This window comes from Nilaparvata lugens, chromosome 6 (genome assembly GCF_014356525.2).
Source record: "Nilaparvata lugens isolate BPH chromosome 6, ASM1435652v1, whole genome shotgun sequence".
Taxonomy (NCBI): domain Eukaryota; kingdom Metazoa; phylum Arthropoda; class Insecta; order Hemiptera; family Delphacidae; genus Nilaparvata; species Nilaparvata lugens.
Window position 1 is genome coordinate 35,912,680 of NC_052509.1, and position 17,036 is coordinate 35,929,715.

The 17,036-nt window shown below is 34.0% G+C and overlaps 1 protein-coding gene across 7 annotated transcripts in view; it reads right to left on the reverse strand.

Annotated features, from left to right (window-relative positions):
• Window positions 1–11,437: 11,437 nt before the first annotated feature.
• Window positions 11,438–17,036, reverse strand: part of LOC111057583 — a 75,384-nt gene continuing 69,785 nt past the window's right edge. For all 7 annotated transcript variants that reach the window (XM_022345019.2, XM_039430711.1, XM_039430709.1 and 4 more), the window contains 4 exons: window positions 16,698–16,932; window positions 15,902–16,139; window positions 14,206–14,411; window positions 11,438–12,311 (listed from right to left, as the gene is read on the reverse strand). In XM_022345019.2, the coding sequence (XP_022200711.2) occupies window positions 12,214–12,311; window positions 14,206–14,411; window positions 15,902–16,139; window positions 16,698–16,932 (777 nt within the window). In that variant the 3' untranslated portion in view covers window positions 11,438–12,213. The remainder of the gene's footprint in view (window positions 12,312–14,205; window positions 14,412–15,901; window positions 16,140–16,697; window positions 16,933–17,036) is intronic.

Consider the following 17,036-nt stretch of genomic DNA (forward strand, 5'->3'; position numbering starts at 1 on the left):
GAAGACATGTTCGACCGGTCTCACTTCATTTCGGTCGCTAGAAAAACCTCAAATAAAACGTTGACAATTGTTGATCATCAGTCAATCTGAAAACATTTCTATGAACAGGTGACGAGCAGTACCAATGTCAAACATAATTAGATTTCAGATCATTGTGATGGCCGGTTACATGAACTTCAGCTACGATTTTCACTCGGATCACTCATAAGCACAACTGAGTATGTTTACATAGAAGATATTCTCCAACAATCTAGTAGCCGCAAGCCAAATGTGATGTGATGGGGTCCCATCACCCAGTCATAATTATGTACCTATGTTTATATCTTGTCGCATATTTGATTGTTCTTTGTCATTAAGTATGTATGCTGGTAAAATATCTATTTGACGATTATGATAATTTTCATTATTATTGTAATGAAGCCATTAAAGAGTTGCGGTAAAGCAGAAATCTTTGTCAGCAACTTAATTTTATATTATTGCATTCACTTTTCAGCTATTTCATTTTGTAGTAAAAGTGATCTTGTGATTAAGTTTCAAAGTTATCAAAATTCATAATGTTTTATTACTGCATAAACAGTGAAGATTTCTAGACTTTTTCAAGAACTAATTGACAGGAAATGTTCAAATTTAGTACAGAACCTACTTTAAGGTCTAGAAATTTTGTCTTTAGAGGACTTACGAAGATACGCCCAAGAAAGGCGATTTCATAGCTTTCCACAGTTTTTTTCTGCGTTTTCTCGTATTTTTCAAGACCGAATTGAGATTAAATTATCAAAATTGGTTCAGAAGTTCAGCTAGGGTCTAGAAATGAGAAGTAATTTATTATATTTATTAAATAGTTGATCCAACCCTTAAAAGATAAATTTGAAACAGTGATAAAAATAACACTAGGCCTAATTTCATAGAATGGTATTTTTGAACAATTTAAGGTTTTAAAGATTTTATCATGTAGTAGAACTTTAACATTTAACCCTATTCAGTGCATCCTATTTGTTTAATAGTTGAATTTATCATTGAAGGGTTTTGTTTCTATTGAGTTGAATTATAATATCTGAAGTCTATATTTTTTAAATTCCAGAACAATTTATAAACAAGTGGTATAAGAGGATGTATTCCTAACTGAATATTATAATAGTATCATAGAATTGAAGTAATGTTCATTATAAGAATAATTTCACTCATTCATTTGATGTAAATAGCTTTCAAATAATAGAATAATAAATGTGTATAGTATTTAGGCATGGTTTCATAATGCTATTTAGAAAGTTTGATGAATTCATTTTTATACTTCAAATGGACATTTTTTGGTTATATTGTGTGTATATATTATTTTGTTTAGCATTCCCGAGAACTCACGAAATTATTTACACAGAAAAAATGAAGATCATCATGTATTGAGTGTTATAATATAATATTATTTTTATTGGAGATAGCGTAATTTAGTTCAAAGATATTAGACTATGAATAATTTATAATATAATAATAATTTTATAGTATAATCTATAATATAGATTAACAAGACGAACTGTAATGATTCATTTTAGTAATATTAAGTGAATTATTAACAAATATAACAGTAACCTAGTGTGAATAATCCATTAAGTAGCTGGTCCACTGTAGCCAAGTGTTGGATACTTATTATTTTGTCTTAGAATAAAAGTGACTGGAATTTTCATTTTAATTTGTCTCTTTGATTTGATTCTATCAAATCACGAACCTAATTCCTAGGTAAATTATTTCACGTTTTTAATAACGTGCAGATGTTAGCGGAGCTCTTCAACTTCTGTTAGAAGCACAAATGAATTGAATTTAGTTTTATAGTTACATACAGCATCAGAAGTATTAACAAATAATGTAATAATACACAATATAAAAACTATTTGATTGAGCTTATCTTTTATCTTAAGTAAACTTTATAGGCCTATTAGTTCAGTCAATATATAAAAGGGGGTCACATTTTGATCCATATGAGAGTCAGGGATGTTGAAGCGACAGAGTAATATTTGAAGAGTAATTTTTCATTCAAATAGGATCACCAATGATACCTAAAATCATTCTTGTAAGAGAAATATTTTGCTGTTTCAATAATTTTCAACTGTGTATAATTGAAAGTTGCGGGTTTCAAAGATTACAATACAACAGTTCTTGAGCGAGTTCTGCAACCCAGGGGGTCACTAGTGTATTAATATGTCTATATTCACTGTATGTAAACCGCTTTTTGCTCAGTCAATTATGTTGTATATTAACCTGCTGGTTATAATCATAAGGATATTCACAATGTTGGAGTTAGCTGGCTAAGTCGAGCTATTCGCTAACTCCTGCTATTTGCTAAGTCTGTGTTAACTGAATGCTATAGTAGTGCGTTAGAAAAAAATAGCAGGCGAGGTAGCAGATAGCGCAGGTTTGAGTCCGCTAACTGTAGCTAACTGTTAAAACGGCGGCCATTTTTGTTCTGGTCATATTTGGTAGCAAACGTAAGGTTATAAACTTTGAGTTACACAAATTATCCGCTTGGAGCGCTGTTGGAGTTAGCTTATAGCAAGGTCTATAAATAATACAGGTCATGACACAATCCCGTGATGCATTTCAAAATCGCCATTTTATGGGGCTCTAGTCACTACCTCCGTAAACAAAGCCGTACCTAGTGCGTCCTAGACGTCAGCACAGGTAGGGCTCCACCAATAAAAATTTTGTTAATTTCAGCTGATCTATATCAGCTAGTGTTTTTATTGGTGTAGGAGCCCTACCTGTGCTGACGTCACCATCAACCACCTGTCATGCACTATGGCTTTTTTTACGGAGGTAGTGCTCTAGTTCACAGATAGATTTTCAAATCTATCAGCTTTTATCATTATAGATTGAACAACATGATGTGATATATATATATATATATATGCCTTATGAATCCTTAACAATCCTTAAGATACAAGAATGAGAACAATTTTCAATAATCTTCTTCTTCTTCTTCTTCTTTCAAGGATTAGGCGTACACACCTGTTCCGGTTTCAAAGGATATAACTATTTACTCTACCATCTTTTCAGAGGTCTGCCAATATCCCTTCTACCGTAGGGTCTATATTTCATGACAGCCTTTGGTATCCTAGTATCTGGCATTCGTTCCACATGGTTTTTCCAGTTCAATCTGTTTATTTCAAGTTGTGCAGCTAATGATGATATTCCTAACTCATTTCTAATGTCATCATTGCGGAATCTGTCTAACTTTGTACAACCTTTCACACTTCGAAGAAAACGCATCTCTGCAGCTTGAACTCTGCTTAATGTTTACTTCTTGTTAACCCAAATTTCTGCTCCATACAATAATGTTGGTACCGCCATCACTTTATAAAATTTTAATTGTGTCTCCTTCCTTGTTCTGTTTTTCAACCGGCGTTTTATTGTAGGTACCACATATATGTAGAAATCTATTCAGTTTCAGATCCACATCATTATCAAATCCATATGTGATCTCAACACCCAGGTACTTGAAATAGGACACTTGTTCGAGTAAAGCGTCATCCAGCATTATTTTGGTCCTGACAGGTGATTTGCCGCAGAATGCCATTGTTTTGGTTTTGCTTTTTGAGATTAACAAATTATACTTCTTTGTAATGTTATTCAGAACATACATTGCCTTCTGCAAGTTGTCTTCAAAGTTCTGTAAAATAACAAGGTCATCTGCAAACATTAAAATCATTAAATATCTTGTCAGATTCAATCGTATTCCAGGAGGAGCTTCATTCATCCAGCATCGTATAACGTCGTCAAGGTAGATATTAAATAAAGATGGGGATAAGCTACAACCTTGCCTTACACCTTGGTTTGTCACGATTTCTCCGGTGAGGTGGGATCCTGTGTCAATAGTAATTTTGGTTCCTTGATATAAGCTTTTTATCGCGTCAATTAAATGCTTGGGATATCCTCTTCTTGTCATAATGCACCAAAGTGTAGGTCTATCTAAACGGTAAAAAGCCTTTTCGAAATCAACGAATGCCATGTGGGTCTCAATATTAAATTCTCTATTTTTCTCAATAATCTGCTTCAAACTGAACACCTGATCAATGCAAGAGTGACCTTTCCGGAAACCTGACTGTTCCTCCAGCAAAATGGTATTTGAGATTGGTTGAAGTCTACCATTAATTATTTTGCTGTAAATTTTGTAAGCCGCTTGTAGCAAGCTGATTCCTCTATAGTTGGATACATTTATTTCTCTCTCCTTTTTTGAATATTGATACGATTTTTGAAATTTTCCATTCTTCCGGAATTTTACAGCTCTTCCAACACATGTTTATAAAGTGCAGAAACCTAAATCTGAAAAATAAACCTCCGTATTTAATTAGTTCTGAGTTTATACAATCTATACCAGTCGACTTTCTATTTTTTGTATTTTTTAAAGCAGCTTCTAGTTCTGTCAACTCTATCATATCCACTGTGGGCTCCCCAATTTATTCGACAGCAAATCGAGGAAACTGTGCATCATGCTGTTTCTATGGCAGTGAAGTCTATCTTTGAGGAACTTCAGGCATTGAAGGAGGAGAACAAACAGCTGCACGATAGAATTCGTGAGCTAGAGGTGTCTTGTCACCTGAAGGTCGACGACCTCGAGCAATACGGGCGCCGACATTCAATACGTATTTTTGGGATCCCGGAGAGTGACAAAGAAGACACGGACCTGCTGGCGCTTGATGTCTTCAACAAGAAGCTGAACGTGCCCGTGACTCTGGCGGATGTCAACCGCTCGCATCGCGTTGGAAGGCGTCAACCACCTCAACAAGGGCAAGCTAAACCCAAGGACCGACCCATCATAGTACGACTCTGCAGCTACCGGACCAGGAAGATGATCTTCGACGCTAAGAGGAAGCTGAAGGGTTCCGGCGTCACCATTCGCGAGGATCTGACTGCGGAGCGTCTCAAGATCCTCAACGCTGCGGCCGACCGTCATGGGCATAGGAATGTCTGGTCATCGGACGGGAGGATCAAGATCTCTATCGGCGAGGGAGGATCCAAGAGGGTCCACACAGTCGAGAGGATGACCGACCTTCAAAAAATAAAGGTAAATTAAATCATTTCAGGATTCGATGACTAAGGTGCCCTTCACTACAATAATAGGAAATTCGTATTAATACATTTCACAGTAGATATACCTTGGCATTTTTCATGAGCTGGCTTTCTGTTCTATAAATGAATCTTTCCACTGCTATTTATGATTATATATGAGGCAATTATTTCAAACTAAGGAGATCCACATTTGTTAATACTGATTAATAATTTATCTTGATATTAATTCCCAAAACTACGTTCAATGCATCAACTACTATACTCCAGAGGGTACTTAGAGAATCATTATCTCTATTCTTACTAATAATTATTACATCTCTTACCAAAATTATCTCCATAATTAATAATTTTCGAAATGCTGAATTTCAAATAAATTGGATGATTAACATACGTTATAGATATGGATGTAATCTATAGGTAAAGATAGTAATCTCCTATATAATGATATCTCCTACTGTTGCCACAGCTTGAACAATAGAAGCTAATGTGTGAAGAATTATTGATAGAACAGAGGGGTGGGTAGTCTGTTCATATGCTTATATAGGGGCTGTGTTTCATTTAACGTTATCTTAGACATTCATCACTAAACTATTACAGTTCTCAATTTACTACTTTTATCGTTATTGCAACTCCCAATAGTTAATTATACTTCTAATACTATATAATATTTTTCACACTTCACCGTTCAATACTATTTAAAACTCATCTAAAATAATCTAGCACTTTTTCCATCGTCTCCTCAACTTCTTATTTTTTCTTTCTCGTTTCTCTTCTTGATCTTATATTTATAATGATTACTTGAATATTGTTGTTTGCGATGATAATTATTATTCTTTTCTATTCTTCTTCTCCTTCTTCTTCGTCTTCTTCTTCTTCTTCTTCTTCTTTTTCTTCTTCTTCTTCTTCTTCTTCTTCTTCTTCTTCTCTTCTTCTTCTTCTTCTTCTTCTTCTTCTTCTTCTTCTTCTTCTTCTTCTTCTTCTTCTTCTTCTTCTTCTTCTTCTCTTCTTCTTCTTCTTCTTCTCTTCTTCTTCTTCTCTTCTTCTTCTTCTTCTTCTTCTTCTTCTTCTTCTTCTTCTTCTTCTTCTTCTTTTTCTTTTTCTTCTTCTTTTTCTTTTCTCCTTGATTAATTCAAGATCACAATGCGATGTTCTATTTCTTATTCTATAGTTCAGTTTCATAAGTTCTTCGCAATTTGTGCACATTCCTTCTTTCTCTTCTTTTCTTCCCTATTATTATCATTATTTTCCCTGTGATTTTTCCACTAGCTATCCAGCATGTTCAAATGTTTATTTCTCTTTCTATATCTATTTATCTTTCTACCTTTTCTCTTTCTATCTGATTACCTTCTACTAATATCCATATATTATATTATAATATCCATATATTTATCCATATAATATTCGATTCTTTCCCACATTATATCATACTATTCCTCTTCAATTTTATGCGAATATTATTCATTATCAGTTGTATTATGTATCTTTCCTCTATTGATAACTTTCTTCAAAGATTTTTCGTGTTTCTGCTGGCTTCTTCTTCTCTTTTTCAGTTTTTACTGGATCCCATTTCGCTCTATCTCCACCATGTACACGATCTTCCACTACTGGATTTCATCTCTCTCTGTCTCCACTTGGACTCGATCTTCCACTACTGGATTCCTTCTCGCTCTACCTCCACTTGGACCGATTCTTCCACTACTGGATACCTACTCGCTCTACCTCCACTTGGACCCGATTCTTCCACTACTGGATACCTACTCGCTCTATCTCCACTTGGACCAGATCTCCCACTACCAGTTCTTTCTCAATCTTATTGTGACCGAGACTCCACACATCTACATCTTATTGTGTTTAGTGAATTTTTGAACTAGTGCTTTAAATAGTGAAGGGAGCCGAACTGTCAAGGCATACTGAATGCACTCGAATCAAGAGACTTTTTCATTTAGGTTAAGTTTTATCAGTTTCATCCCCATTTCCCCCGTCATGTGTCGTTCTGAGGTCGGTTCACGATTGGTCTGCTGCTTCCATGATGCCTCTCACTGACACGTCAGCTCGCTCGCCCTCAAGTAGGTATGATTATTTCAATAATAGTAATAATGACGCAGGTATGTTTCTAGCAAATAAGCTCCACTCTTTCAAAAAACTTTTCAAGGCTGCTCACCTTAACGTACAATCCCTCAGCTGCCACATTGATGAACTCAGAGCAATCTTCCGTTTTCAGGACTTCAATATAATCGGAATTTCCGAATCATTTTTGAAGCCTAGTATTTCATCAAATTTTGTTGCATTGCCTGGATATAATCTTTTCCGGAATGATAGATTAAATAAAGCTTGTGGGGGTGTAGCAATTTATGTGAAAGATGGTATCAAAACAAAAGTTTTAATCACATCTAAACAAGAGTATTGTTCCAGACCAGAGTTTATGCTACTTGAATTATCCTTATCTAGTAATGATAAATTACTCGTTGGTATCTGTTATCGCCCACCAAAAATAGGTCATTTCACAGATTTCGAAAATGCCTTGCTTTCTCTTATGCCTTGTTATAACCGTATACTAGTTATGGGGGATATGAACACCGACTTGAACATGACGAATCGTAACTTTGACTACTTTCAACTGACTACAATTTTCCAATGCCTAAACATGACTATTTTACCCCTCGATCCAACTCATCATACTAATGAATCAGACACACTCATTGACCTTCTCATTGTTAGTGATCCCAATGAGGTTGTTCAAGCAGGCCAAATCTCAGTCCCAGCTATTTCTAGACATGATTTGATCTACTGTGTACTTTCCCATAAGATACCCAAGCCAGAACAGAAAATTATCACTTATAGAGACTTCAAAAACTTTGATGAAGCCGCCTTCCTGACTGATGTGGCTCAGACTCCATGGCATCAAATTGAAGCATTACCCTCAGTTGATGACATGGTCAAGACTTTCGAGAATTGGACTTTGACTTTGTATGACAAACATGCACCTTATGTGACAAGGAGGATTAATAGAAAACGACGAGTACCGTGGATGACTGAAGACATACTTAAGATGATGGGACGTAGAGACAAAGCACATAGAAAATTTAAAAAGACATTTGACTTGGACAGTTTGATAGAGTATAGGAGCCTTAGAAATAGGGTTAAACAGGAATTACGGAACTCAAAGATTAGGTACTTGAATTCGTTTATGACAAACAATAGACAAGACTCTAAATCACTTTGGCAGGGAATAAAAGAATTCGGGCTTGGCAAACAGAAATCGAATCCACAAATTGACTTACCATTGAATAATATAAATGACCATTTCGTTTCACACTCTAACCAACGCGACGAAGTTGTCATTGCTAATCATATAGATGATCTTGAAGAGCAGGTTACAAACTTAGATTTACCAATCACTGATCAATTTCATTTCCATCCAATCTCAGAAGAAGACACTTTCAGAGCAATTCAACGTATTCATAGTAATGCTACGGGTGTAGACAAAATTCCTATTAAATTTATCAAGAAGATGTTATTTGCTGTTTTACCAACCATTACATACATTTTCAACAAGTCACTTGAAGAAGGCATTTTCCCTGAAAACTGGAAGTTTGCTCTGGTTCGCCCTCTAAATAAAGTTCCATCACCCAATAAAGTTGAGGATTTTAGACCAATCAGTATTTTACCTGCATTGTCCAAAGTGCTAGAAAGACTCATTCATGCTCAAGTTGTAAAATTTCTAGACAACAATAGTAAGCTTCATAACTTTCAATCAGGCTTTAGAAAATTCCATTCAACTGAGACAGCTCTGCTTCGTGTCACTGATGATATAAGGTTAGCTATGGACCAAAGAAAATGCACCATCCTCACCCTATTTGATTTTTCTAAAGCATTCGATACTGTTGATCATACAGTCCTTCTGAATAAGTTGGCTATTCTTGGTTTCAGTCACAACTCGTTAGTTTGGTTTAAATCCTATCTATTAGGTAGGAAACAATGTGTATCTGTCGGTGACAAAAAGTCAACTTGGAAAAACGTTATGCATGGAGTACCACAAGGTTCAATTTTAGGCCCTCTCCTCTTCACTTTGTATGCTAATGACCTTTCTTCCATTATCAAATTCTCCAGTTTCCATACTTATGCAGACGACCTTCAAATCTATTTAAGCTGTCCCATAACAAAAATTAATGAAACAGTTGGAATAATGAATCAGGATATCAATTCGATAGTGGAATGGACAAAGAAAAATGGCCTTAAGCTTAATCCCATCAAAACACAACCCATTATAATTGGATATTCTCGTCTTATAAACAATATTGACCTTGAATCGATTCACAAAATTAGTGTAGACGGTAATGACATTCCTTACTGTAGCTCAGTTAAAAATTTAGGCATTATTATGAATAATACTCTTGACTGGTCAGAACAAGTGAACAAAACTTGTAAAAAGGTATTCTCAGCCATGCATGCATTGAAGAAAATGCACGATATCCTCCCTAGAAACATTAAATTATTATTGGTTCAATCTCTCATCTTCCCACATTTAATGTATTGTAATTCTGTTCTTAACGATATGCAAGTCACTCTGAATGATAAACTACAGCGTTGCCAAAATTATTGTCTACGTTTCGTCTACTCTCTCCAACGCCATGATCATATCACCCCAGCCCACATTGCTAGTTCAACATTGAAGCTTCCCGATCAGAGGCTTTTTCGAATAGTCAAGCTTGTTAGAGATATCTTGAAATACGGTAATCCGAACTATTTTAAAGATGATTTCAAATTTGTCTCTGAAGGTAGGAGGATAGATGCTTCACATACTAGAACCGGAGAAAGTACTTTAAGGATACCCAATCATCGAACTACTATTTTCACAAAATCCTTCTTAGTCAGTGCCTGTCGTGCATGGAATACACTTCCTGTTTCTATCAGGTCTATCGAGAGCCGAGCGAGCTTCAACCTGACTTTAAAAAAACATATTTTGGAACAAATGACTGAAACTGTCCGGCCCTAGAACGATCACATGACAACCATCCCTCACCCATTCCACCAATATAAACCTTTAAACCATGTTATAGAACGAATTGTATATATATATATATATATATATTATATAAACTCATGTTATTTCAATTATCCACTGCATACTGCTGTATATTACTGAAATTTGATAACCCTGATCTACTTTCAGCCTACTTCATTTTATTAATCAATTATTTGATCTTATCTACCTATATAATTATTTTACTTTATCAATTTTTGTTTTTTTCTCTTCAATATTCATATTGATTAAAACTTTTACAATATTTCCATTAATAAATAAATCCTTAGTTTAAATAACGAAATTAACGTTTTGGTAGAGAGTTAGTGGGGAGGATATTTTTAATATTCTTCCCAAAGAATGGACATTGATATGTCCAAAGCTCCGCCAATTTATGTAGATGCATAACAATATGATTATTATCTATAGTTATTATATTACAAATTGCTTTTTCATATCATATACAGTTCAATAGTTATTTTCTTAGTCTATATTATGTAAATTCATCTATAACTTTGCTGTATTGTAAGCTATTGTATATAAGTGTATAAGCCAGTATATATTGTAATCTACATAAATAAAGTACTCAATCAATCAATCAATCAATCAATCTCTAATAAGTACTTGATTATGATTTTTCAAAAATGAGTGAAATTTGAAGAAAAAAAAAATGTTGACGAATTTTAAGTTAGCTTTTGATCAACAATAATCTTCTGATTGTTTCCATTTTAATGTATAATTCAAAATCCCTCTGGGTCTATTTTTGTGCTCTATAATTTGAGATCAGGTAGAGCGCTCTATCTCATATAGATTTCCAGTTGATATCAACTTTTCCTGGAAATGATGGATAGGAAACCTTAATATTCGGTACAGAGGCTCAGTTCAAGTCTTATTTAAATTTTGAAATTTTTTTAAAGAAAAAGTTTGAAAATTTTGCCATCAATAACAACAGAATCGGCGTTTCCCAGAGTTTTCCTGCGTGATCTCAGTCAACTAGTGATTGAATTGAATCTAAACATTTGTATTTGACGGGAGGAAGCTAGCGCTTAAATGAAGAATGCAGGCGAGCGAAGCGAGTCTGCTGTTCTCATCTCTGGATGATTCACACGGGAGTCCAGGTTTCTGCCGAGCCTGCCGGCTAGTACATAATAATGACTATGCAAAATTCAAATATTTGTCTGAATATCGGCTATTCCCTACTTACTGGGAGTAAGTTGAAAACAGGCCATACTCCACATCTAAATTCAGATTATTTCTCCCTATTCCAGTGTTTATTTGGATAAAATTATAAATCTATTATGATTGTAATATAATGCAATACTTTGTTGACTAAAGGTTCTTGCATGAATACCATTAATCTGTAATCTTTGGAACACTTTATTTTCCATAAGTACATTCAACAGGTGGAACAATAATACATGCCTAGCCTAGATTGTATAAGCTGTGATGATTGTTAAAAGTTTTATATTTGCTAGTTTGGAATAAGTTTTTTAAAACTAAAGTCTTCAATAAAGACCTACTATCTAATATCACATCAACTATCCAATTGATTGCACACTGTATAAAACACCAATTACTTTTTTCAACAATTACCAAATCAGGACCTTTTTACATATAATCTTTATATAATGAGAATATATCCCATTCAATGGAAAAATATAATTATTATGGTACTTAATAACAAAGAATAGTTATATTCAATAAATAGCATATTACTTGTCTGATTTAAAATCTATATTTCATTCAATTATTGGAATAAAAATTATAAAGCTACAAAAATAAAAATTAAAAACATAGTCTACCGTAATCTACATTGCCGAAATAAAATGCTGACAAGGTTAACCGAGTAGAACAAGGCTGTTATATTATGCTCTATGTGAATAGAAATTTCAACTGTATTTTGATTGAGTCCGAGATTTGTTAATGTAACAGATGAATAACTGTAAATTATTGTCATATCGTATATGAACAACAAATAGGCTAGTATAATATTCCCTTAGAGGCCTGCGCTTGAGTTATATTATTATATTATTTTAAAATTATTATACATTCTATGCACATAAAAACATGTGAGATGTTATTAGGAGGTGGATCCAACTTTTCACGATGAAATAAAATTTTGTTTATTGAACCGTTTACTTTTTAATTTGTATGTGAAGTTGAACAATGGGATCACTGGTCTTTGGATTATCTGCATATATACTCCATGTTCTGGCCACACAATCGAAGATACCTGGAGAAAAAAATAATTATTGTAGAGTACACCACAGGACATTTTTATTCAAGCTAAGACTCAAATGAAAAAATCACTTACTCGTATACAATTCAAGAGATATTCATATTCCGTAATTCAAAATTTCTTAATTATATAATGTGATTTTATGAAACATGAATATTGTCAAAAGTTAAAAAAATATTATTCAAGCATCAAGGCTCAATTATTATTCAAAATGGCCTACTTCGTGTTCCACAATATATCTTCTCATAGGGATCACAGTACATTTTGTCATCAGTAAAAATCATAAGTCATGGGCTATTGTACCAAGGAAGAAGTTGTTGACAGTAGAAAGCTTTGTATAGATTCCAAAAAGTTGTAGATTATTCATCAGATATAATACAGGAACCAGTTTTATTAAAAAATAAAATTATATAATACTGATGAGTTGATCCAAGCGATGTCGATTTTAATTTGGGATTAACACACATTGCTCCAATCCTACAATATTGTTTTAACAATGCTCAATGGCTGATTTTGAAACTTTTGATCACAGTTAGTGCAACTCAACATAATAATCTTAATTCTTCATGATAAAAGCTTTTGATTAACTCCTTAGGATTTCAAGAATTCATTTTCGTAAGGATTTAATTACTTTTGACACTGTTTTGAAGCTTGTTCAGGATGCTATTGAAAGTTGGAGCAAAATAGACGTTCCAATAACCTAAGAGCCTATGACCAATCCAAAGCATTTGAGTGAGTAGAATATAGTATTTTAGCGGACAAACTATCTTACTATGGCCTTGAAAATTTGGCAGTGAAAATCATTTGTTCATACGTGATCAACAGACTGCAATTTGTGTATAGAAAAAGTAAATTCTCAAGTGGAAAAGTAGTCATGCGAAGCTGAGGAAAGGTTTATTTGTACCTCGCAGGCTGTATTACGCTCATGTCTTTAGGCATTTAGCTTATGGCACACAATTGTGGAGAAACTGTCCTACGATAATCACACTTTTCTGACTGCAAAAGAGGGCTGTAAGAATAATCATTAATGAACCACCCCTAGCTTTATGAAAAGCACTATTCCGTAAATAACCGTAGGGTATTGACTTTGCCTTCATTTTATGTGTTTTCGTGTTGTTTATATGTTAAAAAGCACCTGAGTAGTTTTAGATTAAATAGAGATATCCATAATTATTTCACCAGAGACAATTCAAGACTCTTTTTTGAGGTTTCACCACCGGAAAGGAGCCTGTATTTTGTGGGAGAGTTTTTTCGTATAAGTCCAATGTTTTCAATGGTGTTAGACGTCTTAGTGTTTGCTATTATACACGGTGTCCCAGGAAGAGGTTTATACGTTTAAGTTTATATTAGGCCTACATGCCCATTCATGCATCGAACTTTTTTAAATTTTACACAGTTTACAATGTGGGTTCTAAAATTATAAAAATATTCTAGGAAAATTTCAGTACCCAGACGAAATGGCTGGAGTAGTTTTTCCAGGAAGCGAATTTCATAAAATTTTCAATATGCCACCATTTTGTTCCTACAAAAATTAGGGAGCTGAAATTTTCCCAGAATATTTTTAGAACCTACTTTGTAAACTGTGTAAAATTTGAAAACGTTCGGTGCATGAATGGGCACGTTATATAAAATTAAACGTGTAAACCTCTTCGTGGGACAATGTGTACGGTAGTTTTATTACTCTTACTGTCGCGTGATAAGTAAATTGTTCTTTGTTAAGGCTAACTTATTGTAAATGACGTTCTTTGCCACATTATGTATCTTGATAATAAAATATTCAGTGATTTTAATCTCGCAGAGTGAGAAACCATACGATATATTATTGTTCTCTTTTGTGAAACATACACTTGAGGATAACTTATAAAACTGATTGGAGTAGTGGTCTTACCGACGGCTACAGTTTTGACAAAGTCGTCGTCGCCACTCTCTCTGAAGATTGTGAACTCCTCAGTGGCTGACTGGTCTCCAAGCACCTTGACCACATCGTTGAGGTTACTCGGACCTTTATTGCAAATGCACTGCATCGCTCTCTCTCTCGCGTCACTGCTCGACACTATCATCCCTCCAACTTCAGGAATCTTCAGTCTTAAAAACCTTGAAAAAATAAAATAGTTGTAAGCTCCAACATAACCTGAAAGATATTTTGGATTGCAGTTGAAGTTCTAATTTTACATTTGAAAATAATATTTTTACAGTATTATAATGTATTTTATTATTTTGTAAATAAAGTAAAGTTTATAGTTGATTGGGAAAATGGTTAATCCACTCACTCAGATTAGATAGCTTACTGATGTCAACCTGAAAAAATTGACTGTCATTTAGTTGCCAATTTCAAACGTAGCAACTGTTCCGAGAAGGGTCTTTCTCTACATCATAGTTTTATTAACATATTATATGGTATGGACATTACATTATGATTGAGAGATTGGAGAAAGGAAGATAGGCTACATGCTAAAGATGTGGCTTGAAAGCCACAGTCAAAGTTAAAATATTCTTTGATCCAAAAGATTTCTTAGTGAGCATCTAGGACCTATAAGGAGGCTTTATTTCAAGTTTTTTTGCAATCCTTCAGTGGTTTTTCAGAAATCGTGATCAGTGAGTGAGTGAGTGAGTCAGTCAGTCATTGAGTTGAGAATTTTATACGTAGGCCTATTTATTTATTCATTCATTTATTGTACAAAACATACTATAAACATAATGTAATTATGACATGGAGGAAAAACTAGGCTGAGTCTGTACTATTTCTCTCAAAATATTTTAATAAAATCTTAATGTAGGTAGTCCAAACTATTAGGTTATGAAATCACATACTTCTTCGTCACATGATTTTCGGTCCAGAAATAATGATTTAAAAATTTTTAAGGTTGACGTAATAGATTGAATCACAGAATTTATCACAATAAATTAAAAACTTGAAAAATATTGCACATATTTGAATACAAAATCACAAACCAGCAAGCCCCTATAGATGATTCATTATCAAAACTTGAGAGGAAATACAAACCACTTACACATTTACATCTTTACAATGTCAGCAACAGAGAAATATCGTATCACAAGTAGTATAGTGAGGACCACGTTATAATGGCAGTGGAAAAGATAGGAAAACAACGTTGCCGATTCTCTGTCTTGTCAATGCCGGTACCGGTAGCTGATACAGGTCTATTGATGAAATACTAACTGTCAATTCTAGTTAAAATTATCATTCATATTCTATTAAGCAATAAATTATATTTTTCAGTAATTTTATAATACATTTTCAATATTAAGATGAAATATTTTGAAATTAATTATTAATTTTACGTTGTTGAAGTTTTAAATCAAAAACAGCATTGAGAGCTTCATTTTTTTATTCTAAATATATTTTTGAATTTGTTCATTCAAATGCCAAGGTCATGATACTTATTTCTGCACCCTCAACACTTTTTTCAAACAAGACTTGGAAAAGTAGGGGGCTCAGGCTCTGGATTCGAGCCTGAGTCCACAGTTATCTCCAATGATTTGAGGGGGCTTTGGCTGTAATATTATTTAAACCAGTGATAATAATAATTTATATTTAGAATTTTGAAATTTGGGTACCGTACCTGTTACAGTGGAATATGAATTCCCCTGGTGATGCAGTGAGAATACTCAATGGTGACTCATTTGAGTTGACGGCTGGCGCAACTTCAGCGTTGTGGAAAAGTCTGTCGCCATCTTGTTTCAAGAAAGTCATGTTGATGCTGAAAGCGTCTCCCGCTCCGCAGCCTGTATCGCGCAGAATCTGCTGTGCTTGCAGCATATTTTCAGCACCCAACAGTGCTCTGGTCAGGATACTCCTCGCTGAAAAATTAATGTTAAATAAAACAATATGCAATAGAACAAAGTCGATAATCATTGTATTGTTCACTACAGGGAGAGGCAGATAAATAAATACATAAATTAGTTTGCTCATTATCAGTAACTCAATAAAAAATATCATATTTATTCCTATAGCAGCATGAATAGAATAGCCTTTGAATCTTATACTTTTTTGATTTATTCAGTTTTGGAAATTACCACTGGTAAAATGCGTCCTTATCATTTCAATGTAACATTGTTTCAGTCAAGTTGAAATTCAATTCAAGCTCTCTATGCCTATATCAATTTTGCCAGATACTGTCAAAACATACATTTAGATTTTTCGTTTGCTTTTTCTGAAGTTGAAATATTATGTGGTGTGGATTTAAAAAAAAATATCATATACCATACTACAAATTTCGATTTTACCTTATGAATTATTTATTTAAAAACATCTGGGGAATAATATACTGGTATATTTGTAGAATGACTGTTGCTTTTTTCTTTTCATATTTTCATTGTATTCTTCACTATTTTAAACAGATTAAAGATAAATCTCACGTGTTTTGCCAGCAACCAAAGTCCTGGCACTGATAATGTTGACTGAGAACACTAGTCCATGATGGTTGTAGGACATGGTGAACCCTGGTAGACAACCAGCGTAACACAGGGATGTGAACTTTTCTTCGGTGACCTTCCAACGACCTTGTGGCTTGTCTTCTTTTATATGGGCCGATACAAAGTAGATGTGATTCAAAACTTCTGACAGTGCATCCTCTGTGTGTCCCAGGAGTTCCTAAATGATAAAATCATCATTCTACACTCAATATTTTTCTAAGAAATAATTTGACGATTTTCAAGTTGAATTCAATCTAATTATAGCTGTCTTCTTATAAGTGA